At 43.3% G+C, this 14377-nt stretch overlaps 1 protein-coding gene across 11 annotated transcripts in view; it reads left to right on the top strand.

Annotated features, from left to right (window-relative positions):
- LOC146719239 (serine/threonine-protein kinase BRSK2-like) overlaps positions 1–14377 on the top strand; it is a 151151-nt gene that overhangs the window by 128947 nt on the left and 7827 nt on the right. For 5 of the 11 annotated variants that reach the window (XM_085462050.1, XM_085462018.1, XM_085462041.1 and 2 more), the window contains 6 exons: positions 1715–2372; positions 2885–2933; positions 3899–4022; positions 6534–6714; positions 8596–8688; positions 12590–12637. In XM_085462050.1, coding sequence (XP_085318176.1) covers positions 1715–2372; positions 2885–2933; positions 3899–4022; positions 6534–6714; positions 8596–8688; positions 12590–12637 — 1153 coding nt within the window. The remainder of the gene's footprint in view (positions 1–1714; positions 2373–2884; positions 2934–3898; positions 4023–6533; positions 6715–8595; positions 8689–12589; positions 12638–14377) is intronic. The other 6 variants (XM_085462081.1, XM_085462076.1, XM_085462067.1 and 3 more) reach the window with 2 other exon arrangements.

The raw sequence follows: 14377 nt of genomic DNA, 5'->3' as shown, positions 1-14377 counted from the left end.
TGTTATTCACAGCAGGCCGATCTGATTTAGGATCATTTGAACCCAGTGTGTGCTGCGCTGTACGTCACACAGAGCTTTAGATGAAGCGGGACCAGATCCATCTATGAGCGCAGACCAAACTGAGATCTGGCGATTAATATCCATGAAGAAGAGATTCTAATGACGTGGCAAATTAGTGGAAGAACACGTCTGTCAGTCTCTGAGAAAACCCTGCTGCAGAGTCAAAGCAGGGAGGAGAAGTGTGTGAATCAGTTCACAGCCTCCAGGTGCTGCTTTGCTGTTTCCTTAAAGTCATTCATTTTTACTAACTAACGCTCAGAAAGAGCACAGGCTGGGTATCGTAACATTTTCTATCCTGTGAGGACGTGCTGAAGTTTTATGTTTTGTCCTTGTGAGCCGCACATTGTGATGTGTGACACAGCGAACTAAAGAGGAGATAGATTGTAATCTTCAGCTCCTCTTCCTATAAGTGATGCTGATTCGTTCAACAGACCCACCTGAGTTTATTTGCTCAGTCTGTTTCATACATGCTGAAGAGAGGATGCTTTTGAAACTTCCTAAAAAGGTTACTGTTTTAATTACTGATAAGAATCAATGAGTAGCTGTTGAGTCTTCTGATGCATTTCTTTTTTCGGTAATAAGAAAATACTGAATCAGAACTGCAGAACTCTCAGTGTTAAACTCTTACACAGACATGACTGTATTACTTTATACACATGCTATTCCAAGAACGGGCTGACAGCTCACCACAGGCTCTGCAGCCTCGCTGTTTTTGATTTGCTGAGGTCTGCTGTGCTGCTGCAGTTTGTTCAGCTGTGGATTCTCACTGCTCTGACCTGTCTTATCAGTGATCTGCTCATTCATCCCACAGTATTGTGCGTCAGCACTGGGCATGCACTCTGGCTGCTTTCCCAGGTGGAGGGTGAAGCTAAATCGGTTAGCTTTCATGCTGGGTCACTTGCTGGTAATTAGGGATGCACCGATGTATCTCACAGTAGTGGAATTCTGTCAGGTGAAAGCCTTAGTTTCAGGAAGTGCAGCTGATAGTTGGCCCTGATATTAAGAGGCCAAAACATTTAAATAAACTCCAAACCTTCATCTTTTCAGTTAAAAGTTGTTGCTTTCTCCACATTCTGGAGATTTGCTGCAACATTCCGGCGTGTTCAGTGTGACCACAGACCACAGTGACCACAGAGGGGTTTAGCTTTTAAAGAGGTGGACACACTGCTAGCTCATATGTAGGATAGATAAAGCGTACGATGCTTTATTCTCCGTGTAAACAGTGATTTACATGGTTATAATACACTAAAGTAATGAGTCCAGGTGAACCTTGGAGAACAAAGCTAGACTGTGATATTGTGTATGTTGTAACACTGCAGAAGCGACACAGTATGAGAATGTGGACAAAGTGACCACGTTGATCTCGGTGCATCCCTTCTGTTAATGCATCATGAATGCTCCACTGCTGCCTCGTGATTGGCTTAATCACTCTGCTAATCGCATGTTCTGTCTTTCTTTCTTTCTTGCACTCTCACCACTTCCTGCCTGCTCCACTTCTCCACCATCTGCCACACTCCTTTTTTATTTCCTGGTGTTTGCTTAATTTTATTATTTTTGTTGAATGGGAATGAACCTTCATTGGGCCGTGGTGTTCCTCTGGCTTTTTTTATTGGCTGACCCTGCTGTCATCTGTGACGGTGCATGACAATCGCAGCCCATCCGGCGGTTTTTTATCCCACCCCAATCTCCAGACCTATGCCAGTCCCCCAACTGCAGCCCCACCCACTCCCCCGAGGTCCGCCTTAATGGGGTGGGGCCCCGTACACATAACTCCTACCAGCCAAAGATGGGCTCGCCCATCATGCACCCCCGCACACAGACCCTCCCTGCTAAGCCCAAAGTATCTGAGAAGCCCCTGCAAACCACCAGGTCCAACCCACTCCCTAACACGGACCAGACTGCCACCACCCCTAAATCTGAGCCCTCCACCCCGAGCCAGCCTCTGGCCCCTTGCATCCCCAACAGCCCCCGGGTGAGGCGCCACCCTCCCCTTACCGTTCCCCCCAAGCTTTCTATCCCTCTCTCCCCGGTGCCTCCGATGTCCCCACTCCGCCGCCACCACCTCCACCCTGACCACAACGCCAAATCTGTCCCCATCACGCAGGTGACTCCCCACCCCTCCCCCAGAGGGAGCCCTCTCCCAACCCCCAAAGGCACCCCAGTGCACACGCCCAAGGACAGCCCGGCTGGCACGCCCAGCCCGACACCACCGCCCAGCCCTTCCATGGGTGGCATGCCCTGGAGGACGCGCCTCAACTCCATCAAGAACAGCTTCCTCGGCTCACCACGCTTCCACCGCAGGAAAATGCAAGGTATGGTGGAGGAGACAGGTAGGGCCCAGGAAATGAAACCTCATGATTTGGCTTAATCAGATTGAATTTCTTACTCTTATCCATGTGATAATCTACTCAGCAGAGTGTGTTTATGCAATCCATCCTTATCGCTCAGGGGAATAACAAGGACAAATAATCTCTTAATGACTGCGTTTACCTGCAGTTAACCTGACGCCAGCCTAACCGTGAGAATCTGCATCCTGAGGCCATGTCATAAAGAAGATAACGGCCTCATTACAGAAAGTGGAAAATTTACAAAATTCCCTAATTTTTTCATTAGTTTGGGTAGTTTTCTTACAGCTGCTTTGATGCTGCTGAACCAACCCCCCTCCAGACAAACCGAATTAAGTCATGATGAGGCCCAGTACTCGTTTACACTGATGATATCTGCTTAGTAGTGCTAAAAACAAGACACAGAAGTATCTCCCCAAGTGCCGTTTCCATAAGTTATAGAGCCGAATCTAACATTTAGCCTCTGTTTGTGTCCACAGTTCCCACCCAGGAGGATATGTCCAGTCTCACCCCAGACTCCTCGCCAGAGTGAGTACCACAGCAGCAAACATGAATACCTCACCTGTCCATTATGTTTATTTAATAGCAGCACAAGTGTTTCAAATGTGAACCTGCAGCAGCTACATTATTTTAGCATATTGGGAATCTGAATGGTAGACTTATCCATGTGATAGCATTTTAAGTTAGCAAGCGAACTGCGTTTTTTCATTTCAGGTCAATTCGATGTTATTCATATAACACCAAATCACAGTATTATAGTGTAAGGTAACGATCCTGCAACAATACAGAGAAAACACAGGAACAGGCTCCCTGTTGTTAGGTAGTTTATTATTTAGCAGTTAGCAGTTTGTCCCTGTTAGCAGGCAGGCTAATGACGGTTATCATAAGTCAGACGACACCAGCTACAAGTTATTTTAAACTCCAAAACCAAATCTTACCCCAGTCAAACACTCGGCCTTCTTCGCTGGAGAAAACTATTTTTTAATTAATTAGCTGAGTCATTGATAAGCATGTAAGACATTGCCCTTTTTTATTAGGGATTTTATCAGGGAACTCAGTAATGTGCTCATTCTGTGCAGTTATACCATGATTAATAACCAGCCAAGCTGCGTGAGTGTGCAGCTGTCCACTTCCTAGAAAAGCATGTTTGCTGTGAAAGTATCTCCTCAGTCACAGAGAAACGCGTGTGTCCCATCAGGTCTGTGTTTTGGGAAAATGCTTCAGTACAAATCTTTCAAAAGCATAATAACAATTTAAAATTAGGTAAAGTAATCATCTGCACAACTCTACGTTAGTTAGCAGTGGTGATGGAGCTGATGGAGCTGTCTGTTACAATTATTAGTCAGGTATCGGTCTCATTTGTTTGGGTTTCTTTGTAATTGTTACAATCCCACCTCTTTTCTTAGCTAGTTGTTAGTTGTTAATAAAATATAACCTGGGTATACTGAGTGTGCTTTGTAACGCTGGAACCAAACTTTGAATCTTTTCTGCAGACTGGCTAAGAAGTCATGGTTTGGAAACTTCATCAATCTGGAGAAGGAGGAGCAGATCTTCATAGTCATCAAAGACAAACCTCTTAGCTCCATAAAGGCCGACATTGTGCACGCCTTCCTTTCTGTAAGTCTCCCTCCTTACTCCTCTCTTCGGTTCTTCTAATCCTGTAACATTTCATTATTGATTACATTATGCCCGATTTGAATGATCTATGCTACAATGGAGGCTGATCTGATAAATAACTGTTCTATTGTTGTAGCTTTCTTCCTTAATACAAGAAGTCATTGCTACAACACAGCAGACTGGAAGACCCGACAGAGCATGTTCACATCAGTTTGACCTCAATCTGCCTTTTTTCCTCCCACATCTGAACTTTGTTGATGTCTCTGAAGTCTTATTCTCAGATATCAGAGAAAAAATAAAGACAATAAAATCTTTGTTAGCATTTTTGCGTACATAATTTTACAGTCTTACAGTCAGTGTTGGAACTTTTTTTTTTCATTTTTCTTAAAGAAATCACCTACATCATGTTGTTCATCATGTTTTTATGTCATGTGTAATTTCCATTGCAAATATTAATCACAGTTAAATTAACAGTGGATGCAGCTGTGATGTCATGTACACGTCCTGCGTTCTCGGGAAGTCCGGACTCCCGTGTGAACTTACAAAGTCCGGACTAGTGAAAACGCGAGTACGGACTCGTGTACATGAGTATTTAAAAATGTCCTAACAGTCTGCAGTCTATGAACAAGCTAACAATGTTCGCTCGGTGGCGAGTAGCCTTCAGTAATAGTAATAAAAATCACACAGCAATAGTACATCGAAGATACTGAAGTTTCGTCCGTCCCATTCTTCTTATGAAGTGGTGTCGGAAACGCATTCCTGCCTGTGCACTGCTGCCTCTGGGTCCATGGTGTAACTGACACCACCAACATTAACAGGCCGCTTACTAGGGGTGGGGGAAAAAATCGATACTGTGTAGTATCGTGATATTTTTTTTACTAATAATGTATCGATACAGGGACAGCAGAAATCGATATTTTGTTACAAAAAAGGTTTTTGTGCTCTGACTTCAGAGCATGTTGATCCTTTTTCTGAGCATTATGATCCTGACATTCCTTCACTGTCCAAATGTGTTTAACTTTTTTATGGCAGCAATAAACATGACAGTTTACTTATTTTCATTTAAGACATGTTTTATTTTAATTAAGTTTAAAACTTTTTTATTTAATGCAAAATTATATTTTGTTTTAATTTACTTTCAAATTCTTCAGTTGCTGAATGGGCTGCATAGTTTTCATAAATTGCATAGTTCAGAATAGCTATAATTGTACCAGATGGTTGCATTCAGTTAAGTTGGACTAGACTGTAATACAAACCGTTCAGTTTGTCAACAATAAAACTGACTAAAATGAGAGAAAGACTGAGTGCGAGACTTTGTTATTAGATAAAATGAATATTGATAAAGTTTACCTTTATATACAGAATCTGAATATCGCAAAATATTTTTAGAAATTGCAATAATATCGTATCGTGTGTTAAGTATTGTGATAATACCGTATCGTGGGATATATGGTGATTCCCACCTCTAATGCTTACATTAGAGCTTCTTATTACATGTTTTGTTTGTGTTTCCAGCCTCTTATTACATGTTTTGTTTGTGTTTCCAGCAATCAGAATCAGAGAAACTGTATTAATCCCAGATGGAAATTAAATTAGAAAAAAAAAAAGGGGGGGGGGGTCGGACTCAAACCCGGAGCATTAAATCTCCAAAATTGGAGAAGGCATAGAAAGGGGACAGCTTAACATGAAACAGGAAGTGACCCCCGTGTATTCTATTTATTTCAACAAAGTAACTGTATTCTGATTACCACCTATTTAAACGGTAACTGTAATGGAATACAGTTACTCATATTTTGTATTTTAAATACATGACGCTGGTATTGTGTTACTTCCCAACACTACTCACAGTGTATGTGTAAACCTTCAAAATAAAGCACAGATGAAAACCAACATTATGTTCATTATGACTCACGCTGGTACCTGGAAATACTCACTAAGCAAATCAAACAGGAGGAGTAGTGATATTTTTTTCTTCTCACATACACACGTTTGAAAAACATGATGCGTTAACTTATAGATTTTGCATTTTCATCCCAAGTTACAAAGCCTGAAATATAAGGTGAAGGTGCTCCCTCATGAGCGTGATAAAAACCTGCTATAGTGAGCGCAAAACTCACCAAGCAGGACCATAGAAGCCCAGCAGTCCAGGAGAAAAATGCAAACGCTCATGTACACCAACCAGCCATGAGATTAAAACCTGACTAATATCGTGACGATCCACGCTGGTCCTCCACAACAGCTCTGTGCAACAGCTTGCTGTCTGTTCACGTCTTGGTGTTAGCGTGGCCTCCGCTGATTACGCATCAAAATGTCACCACATGTTAGGGTGTAGCACATCCAACAGTGTCTCCTTCTGCTCCCGTCTCTTTCTCTTACATCCATGCTGCCATTTTAACTGATGTGCAAGTTGTCTTGTGTCTGCGTGCCCAGTGCTGCTGACTCAGAAGCACTCCGCCTTTGCTCTTCCACCAACCTCACCCTCCTACCCTCTCCCACCGTCTTTCTCCCCAGATTCCCAGTCTGAGCCACAGCGTCATCTCTCAGACCAGTTTCCGGGCAGAGTACAAGTCCACAGCTGGTCCGACGGTTTTCCAGAAGCCGGTGAAGTTCCAGGTGGACATCACCTACACCGAGAGCACCAGCGCCACAAAGGAGAACGGCATATATTCTGTCACCTTCACCTTGCTCTCAGGTAAACCACATACATCACAACACATAGAAAACCATGGAAACAACACTGCGCATCGAGGCATGCAGACTTGGTCAGGATGACCTGCTGAAGTTCAAGTCGAGTATCAGAATGGGGCAAAAGGGGATTTTAAGCATGGCAAGATTCTCTACAGTTTACAGAGAACAGTCTAGAAAAGGAGAAAATATCCAGTGAGCAGCAGTTTACTGGGTGATCATCCCAGTCAGAGGAACAGCAAAGCCAGCAGCAACTCAAATAACTACTCATGGCAACCAGCGTATGCTGAAGAGCTTAATAATTTTACATGGAGTGCTGCAGCATTCAGAGGCTGGAGTCAGAATTGCATGTAAACAGCAAGAATGCATGACTCCATCCTACCGTAGTACCAGTTATTATTGCCACAGCTCAGATCATCTCTGACTGCTTTCTTGAACATGGCAAGGAGTTCAGTCTACCCCTCTGGGGTCTTTTTGTTAGATCTTTGGGGGAGCGAGAGATTGGTGTCATAGATCTGAGGAATGTTTCCAGCACCTTGGTGAATCTGTGACAGTCCTGAGGGCCAAAGGAGGTCCAACCCAGTCGTAGCAAGGTGTACCTAAAAAAGTGTTTGGTGAATGAGTGTAGGTCAGGCGTGTCCAACTCCAGTGTGTCGGAACAAGGACGCATCTAAAAGCTGCAGGACGGTAGCTCTGGAGGACTGGAGTCGGACACCGCTGGTATATTAAACAGGAACAAACATGCACATTTCTGCTTTGGAGAACTCGTTGGGACGCCTCAGCAACACGAACAGGGACTGTTTTCTTCTTTCCTGTGACACTGAACACAGCACTGTGCTTTTCAGTGACTGTTCTGCTCACAACCTACAACCATTTGGAGTAACTTACTGTAGCTACCACTTACAGCATGTTTATGTATGTGTTACTCACACACCAGGGAAAGCTTATTATCTGAAGCTAAACCTGCGATCTATAGCACACGTAGGTAACACAGGTTACCCGCAAGAGGTTTAGCAGTCTCTTACATTGCTGTTGCTGTCCATCAATCTGGAAAAGGCCTCTCCAAACAGCTTGACCCCATCATTCTGCACTGAGAAAGACTGTTCAGTGGAAAGTTTCCAGGAGAAAGCCCTCATGTTTGCATGTTGTGAAAGGACCACAGTACTTCTGTACGATGCCCTTTTGGCACACAAGGCCAAGATGTTTGGCATGTTATTGGACAGCACAGAGTCCAGCTGTTGGTGGGGGAGGGGTGATGATTTGGGCTTGTTTTACAGCCACAGGACCGGGAACTTTGCAGCTTTTGAGTTGACCATGAACTTCTCTGTGTACCCAAGTATTAAAGTGTTAAATCTGGAGCCAGCTGCTAAAGCTTAGCCAAAATGGTGTCATTTAGGAGGAAAGTGATCCCAAACACAGCCAGCAAAAAGAACCAAATCCAGAAGTCAGCCTGAAATGCTGCTGAACCTTAAGAGAGCCGTGCATCGGTGAATGCATAGGAACCACAACAAACTGAGACAACGCTCCAAACAAGCCGGTGTGAGAGACTGAGAAAGTCTTACAAACAATAGTTCAGATTACTGCTGCTCAATATACTGAATCATGGGTTGCACTTAGTAGAAAGCCAAAAAGAAACAGAACAGCCATCAGAGATTTGCCTGTGGTATCAGGTGATGTGGGCTTACATCTGCTGTGACTGCTGGCTGAGCTGAACCCGTGGACTGCTAGTGCTAACACTAAATGAATTCAGTGGGAAACACACAATATTGAAATTATGCTTGCGAAAACCACTCGTGCACCCCTAGTATTGCTTTTTTTAAGTACTCCTTGCAGCCCTGTGGCTACAGTGTCAAGTCTGGATTATAACACGGACCCGGTTTCTCAACAGGCCCTAGCCGACGCTTCAAGCGTGTGGTGGAGACCATCCAGGCCCAGTTGCTCAGCTCCAACGACCAGCCTGGCATCCAGCCACAAATATCCGGTAAGTGGAGTCCCTCGCCACTCGTCCTCGACCACGCCTACAACCCCCACCCTCCACGCCCTCACAACCTCCCTCCCTCCTCGCATCACAGCACAGCCACACCTGCGGCCCACCTCGGCTCAGCTTAGCCCGGCGCACTGCTTTTAGCACACGGCATTTCCACGTGCATGTCCCTGCCACATACCATGGTGTGCACGTCAACACACCAGCACACACACACACAGTCTACATGGCAGTGTTATGTACTGAGATGTATATACACATTCACAGGACTGATTACAGCCACTAAGAAGTGTATCTCAAACTGTAAATAATTCAACATAGACGAGCAGCTTGGCTCTGACCTCACACTTGACTCAGCAGAAACACACTCTCTCTCACACACACACACACACACACACACACACACACACACACACACACACCCACACACCCACCCACCCAAGCAAACTGTAGGTTCGGCTAATGGATGTTTACAACTGTTCATTTGTGGATTAGCTGCTTGTGCATGCAGCATTTTCGTCTGCAAGAAGGAGAAAAGTACATTTGTCTGATTAGTGTCAACACGCTGGAACAATCCCACAATTCTTTCAAACCTTTGATGTGATTGGGACGTTTGCCATTATTTTGGGGGCTGCCTATATATAGATGGAAACATTAGGGAAAAAAATATGGAAGAAAAGAAAGTCTGTGTTCTCCAGCTGTCCGTGTTAGTTTTGTTTGTCAGTGTGGTATCCTGGTGGTCTTCCTCTTGTTTTATCTGTGGTTATTTACTTGATAATGGTCCCCTCTTGTGGTGAAGCAGAGAAATTACAACCTGACCTTAGCGTCACACACAGGAGCACTGACACGTAAAAGTAGTCACTCTAAGTTTTGAAATGGATGATTCTGCCAAACAGCCAGTCATGATCATTATTAGTGATATTGTGAAAGATGTCCACCTGCAGGAATCGCACACTCAGCTTAAAGGACCCACTATCAACAGTTACTGCCACAGATGGGAACTGCTATCACGCACTGTATGCACAGCCTCAGTCGCTTCCACCATTATGTAGATGTGCCAATGAGCCACATCTCTCTCTCTTTCTTATCTCTCTGTCTCTCTCCCTTTGGCCTGCCTCTCCATGTCACCCAGCTTCTGTCATCCACAGCTTCCTCTAAAGCCTCGTGGATGATTTGAATGGCTCGCATGTTGAATGAAAGCCCAGAACCATGCACATTCACACACGCAGTTTTGCAAACTGGCCTCTTTACTGGGGAGAGCCAGCATTTCCATACTGTGTCGCGTTTCTCACGAATGTGTCTTGATGGTTCTGGGTGAGCTGCCATTCACACACACACTCACACACGTGACTGTCTGGTACTAAAATGAAAGCATGCTCTACAGTGTATGTCGAACAAACATGTATGTGATATGGTGTGTGTTGATCTCTGTGCAGCAGGAAGAAGGCAAATCTGCATGTGTGATAAAATGTGCTAAACCCCCGACAGCTGTAAAGACGTCAGTCTTCTGGGCTTCTGTGTGTATTTGTATATATGCAAGGTTGTGGAAGGTGAATGTAAAGAAATGTCAGCCATGTGAATGTTCAGCCTATTTCTCACTTTCTTGCTGATAAACAGCTACAGAGGAGCAAGTTTCTCCCCGTGGTTGTTTAGTTTGGCCCCACAGTTGTGATGATGATGATGATTAGGGCTGGGTCGTCACTGATTTCTAGAATCGCTTCAATTCCGATTCACAAGGTCCCGAATCGATTCGATTCAATTCGATTCAATTTTGAATCGGGGAAATTTTGCCTCAGACAGTCAGAAATATTATAATTCTGATCACTTATCAGTACGTATCGATATTTTTATATATATAAAAAGAAAGCTGCCACTTGTGAGACTTTATCAAAGGTGTGAGCATCACAGCAGAGGCCTTTGTGTCAAAGTAACTGAAGATAAAACACAGAAAAACATGAAGGCGTTTTCCTGGTCGGGGCTTTTAGCAAAGTTACAGAGGTTTGATTAGAGACACAGCATTTTGCAATTTTAAATTTAAAATTTTAAAAAGTTTACATTTGTTCAGTATTGAACAGCAGAAATGAGGCTTTCTTGTCAGAAGTAAGTAAAAAAAACCAGCGGCCAACACCGTAGACTTGTGGGTAATAAGTAAGCGAATAATGCAAAAAACGGATTTTTAGATGGGAAACTGTTCCTGAGAGAGAGAGAGAGAGAGAGAGAGAGAGCTCTACATGCAGTGTGATTTTTATCGTGGTGGAAGCAAAGCAGCAAAAGTCAGAGGAAATTCATGACTATGTTTATGTGAAGCGTAGTTTGGATCGTCTTTTGCTGCTGGTTCAGTCAGTATTGTTCGGAGAGAGATGAAACCTGCAGCTTCAGAATCGAGCGCAAAAAGGACGTAAACACAAAACGAGCTGCCGACGCTTCAAAACGAGCGAGCTGTCGGCTTTCAGCCCCGACGACATGTCCGTGTTCGTGCCGTCGGGGGATAAAGGCGACAGCTCACTGATTCTGATGCGTTGGCGGCTTCGCGTTTTGTGTTTATGTCTTTGAGCAGAATCCGTGTTCCTGCTCTCATTTACTCTTTTAGCTGTTTGGTGGTTGTAGAAATTTTGTGAGGTTCAACCTGAGATTATTTAAAAATGGATTCAGGATTTTAATGAATTGATATCACGTTATCCAAGCTAGAATCGATTTTAATCGATAAATCGATCATCAAAACCCAGCCCTAATGATGATGTTTAGATTTTACTTCTTACCCAAAGATTTAGAACAGTCACAGTGGTGCACTAGCTTCTTTTTGTCTTCTTTTTTCGAATCCAGTCCATGCTAGCTTTGTCAGAAAGTCGTGTTTGATTGTTCTTTCTAAAAAACAACAACAAAGAGGTTCAGGTACGTTTGAATTAGGAGGGCAAACCAACACGTGAGGGACGTACTTGCATTGTACAATCATGTCAACATCTTTTAAAAGATCGGGAAGGATTGTGAACGTTCAGCACAGAGAAGTTTTGCTCTCTGCTTCCCTAAACCCAAAGTCTTTGCAAACAGAGATCAGACTGTAAATCAGAATCAGAATCAGAATCAGAATCAGAATACTTTATTGATCCCTGGGGGAAATTATTTTTTGTTACAGTGCTCCAAATCGCTCGCTCTGTAGCACAGTTGGGCCTTTAAGTCTCATTATTTCACAGTTTTTGATGAGACCGGTCCACATTACCAAGGAATGCTTTATTTTTTGCATATATATTTGTTTTGAGACTGAAAGAGTTGAGGACATAAAAAGAAAAATCAGGCAAGACTTTACACCATCTGCAGATATCCATCCACTCCATAATTACAGTAAGATGTCATTTTTAGGACATTTATTTACAGCACTTGTCCCTGCTAAGAAAGTATCTGCTTACACGACCAACAAATGTTGAGATTTTTTCTTTCTAACTGTCAGTTTTCTTTAGGTGTCTTTTTTCATTTTCACTCATTTCACCAACATCCTGTAAAGTTTGGTTCCTATAGAAAAATGGAACGAGAGCGTCAGACTAGCTCGCCACGCTGACTAAACTGTTTGCAGCAGGTTCGCCCATAATATGCTGAATATAAGTTAGTAGGCTCAATACTCCCAACATTAAGGTTTTTCAGTTGGATGTTGGATTAAGTCGACGTGTTTCTACCTAAACCAATCTAGCAATGACTGAAACAGAAAATATCACAACAAGGAAGGATCGCAAAATAGCAAACAGGAGAAAGAAATGAGCTGAACATTCATGTGTTTGGAGTCCACTCATGCCAAGAGGGAGTGTAATGTGTTGCCCTGCTGATGTTGGGCTTCAGCTCATGTGTTGATGAAGCACACGGCCTCAGTGCGTGGGTTGGTGTTTCTGACACTGTCCTTTGCTCTCAGATGGCTCTCAGCGCTCAGCTTCTTTGCCCAGTAAATCCTCCAAGCGTGGTAAGGCCCAGAGCGTCCGGGAACTCCCGGCAAACCACCTTAACTCTGGCTTTTAACACACTGGCAACGTCCTGGAGGCCCTTTCACCAACACACTCTGTCTGCACTAACACGTGTGTCTGGGAGCGTGTGAGCTGCAAATAAAATATAATTCATCGTAACAAGTCATTTTAATGGAAAGAAATGGAGTATTTCCAATGAGGAGTAGAAAGTGCTTTGGGGTTTTTACAACAAGAAACTGAATCCACAGGAAGGCTTCTTAGAGGCACCTCTTCATTTTTCCAGTTGTTTATTCTGAGACAAACATTAGTGTTGATGAGGGCTTTTGAAATTTGGTCTCTTTAAAAAAAATATGCCCAGAATGTGCGCAACTCAGTGACTTCTTTTAATCAAACAAAACCAATGTGATGCATCAACATACTGAGCCAATTTCTGACCCAAGCTCCACCAGTGTCAGTAACACAGGCATGTTTAAGTTTTATTGGATTTTAATAATGCTCTTTGAATAGGAACTTTTTAAAAAAAATGTAATTAACTAATATTTCTTATGGCTCATTTTAGCTAGTCAGTTTTAGCTTTTCAGCTAGGACCAAGCGAGTCTGGGCGCAGGTTTATCTCAGTGGGTGAGCAGGCGACCGTGTGGCCGGAGATCCTGAGCTCGAGTCCGATCCGCTGCATGTCTTCTTCCCTCTCTCCCGGTTTTCCTGTCTGTCTTCACTGTCCGAATCCAATAAAGGCCAAAAAATCATCGTAAAAAGAGGATTAAGCAAGGTATAGAAATTATTTCTAAAAATTAGATTCAAATTCTTTCAGTTTGTGCCAGAAAGATAATGCTCGTGTAGCCGCTTATTCACATTTGTTCCTGAGTCTTTCTTTTTCAAATTTTCTTTAATTTGATGAATATATCATTCTGAAACAAAAAAATATAATTTTTGTTGACTGATGAAAGTCATGAACAATAAGAAAACAACGTATGATGACAGCAGTGTGTTAAAAATTAGTGCTGTCAGCGTTAATCTCATTAAAATGACGTTAACGCCATAACCGCATTAACGCGTTACGTTAGCGAGTTAGTGCGTGGGGCTGCAGGACATCAAGGTGTTAGCGCAGTTAGCTCGTTAATGCGATAGCCCCGTCCAGCCCCACGCACGGGGCGATCCACGCTAACGTAGATTTGCCGTGTTAATGCGGTTTTGGCGTTAACGCCATTTTAATGAGATTAACGCTGACAGCACTATTAAAAAGGTTTTCACCTGACAAATCTAAAAGGGCCTCATTGTTAGTGTTTAACAACTTTTTTTTATTGACGGACAATAAAAAATAATTTGTTCAAAAGCCACACAGACTGACCATTAAGCTTTCTAAACACAGAGACATCCAGTTTATGATTTCATAAGGACGATGATGGAAGGCAGTGAATTCTCCAGTCTGAGGGGCAATGGGCATCTTTCTTTATGTAAAAGATTATTTTAAATGTAGTGGGGCCCACTAATTGGCCACTTGGTCAAAGTTACTGGGCTATGTAGTGTCAGTGATGTTTCCACGGTAGTTTTGGCTGAGTTAGGGAACACAATGACTTGATACGATGACTATATTTCTGTGTGTTTGGGGTTGGAGGTTGGCATTGGGGCTTTACTAGCCTGATTAAGCCTTTGCATGATAATGCTTGATACCAGGTTGTTCACCCCTCCTCTATAACTCTCCATATTTAACCTCACTTGAACAAAAGATCAGACACAAA

This window comes from Copadichromis virginalis, linkage group LG1 (assembly GCF_057382275.1).
Source record: "Copadichromis virginalis isolate Kocher_CV1m ecotype Utaka linkage group LG1, C_Virginalis_male_GT1.1, whole genome shotgun sequence".
NCBI classification, from domain to species: Eukaryota; Metazoa; Chordata; class Actinopteri; order Cichliformes; family Cichlidae; genus Copadichromis; species Copadichromis virginalis.
Note: the sequence above shows the minus strand (reverse complement) of the source record. Positions and strands in the feature narration are given on the sequence as shown.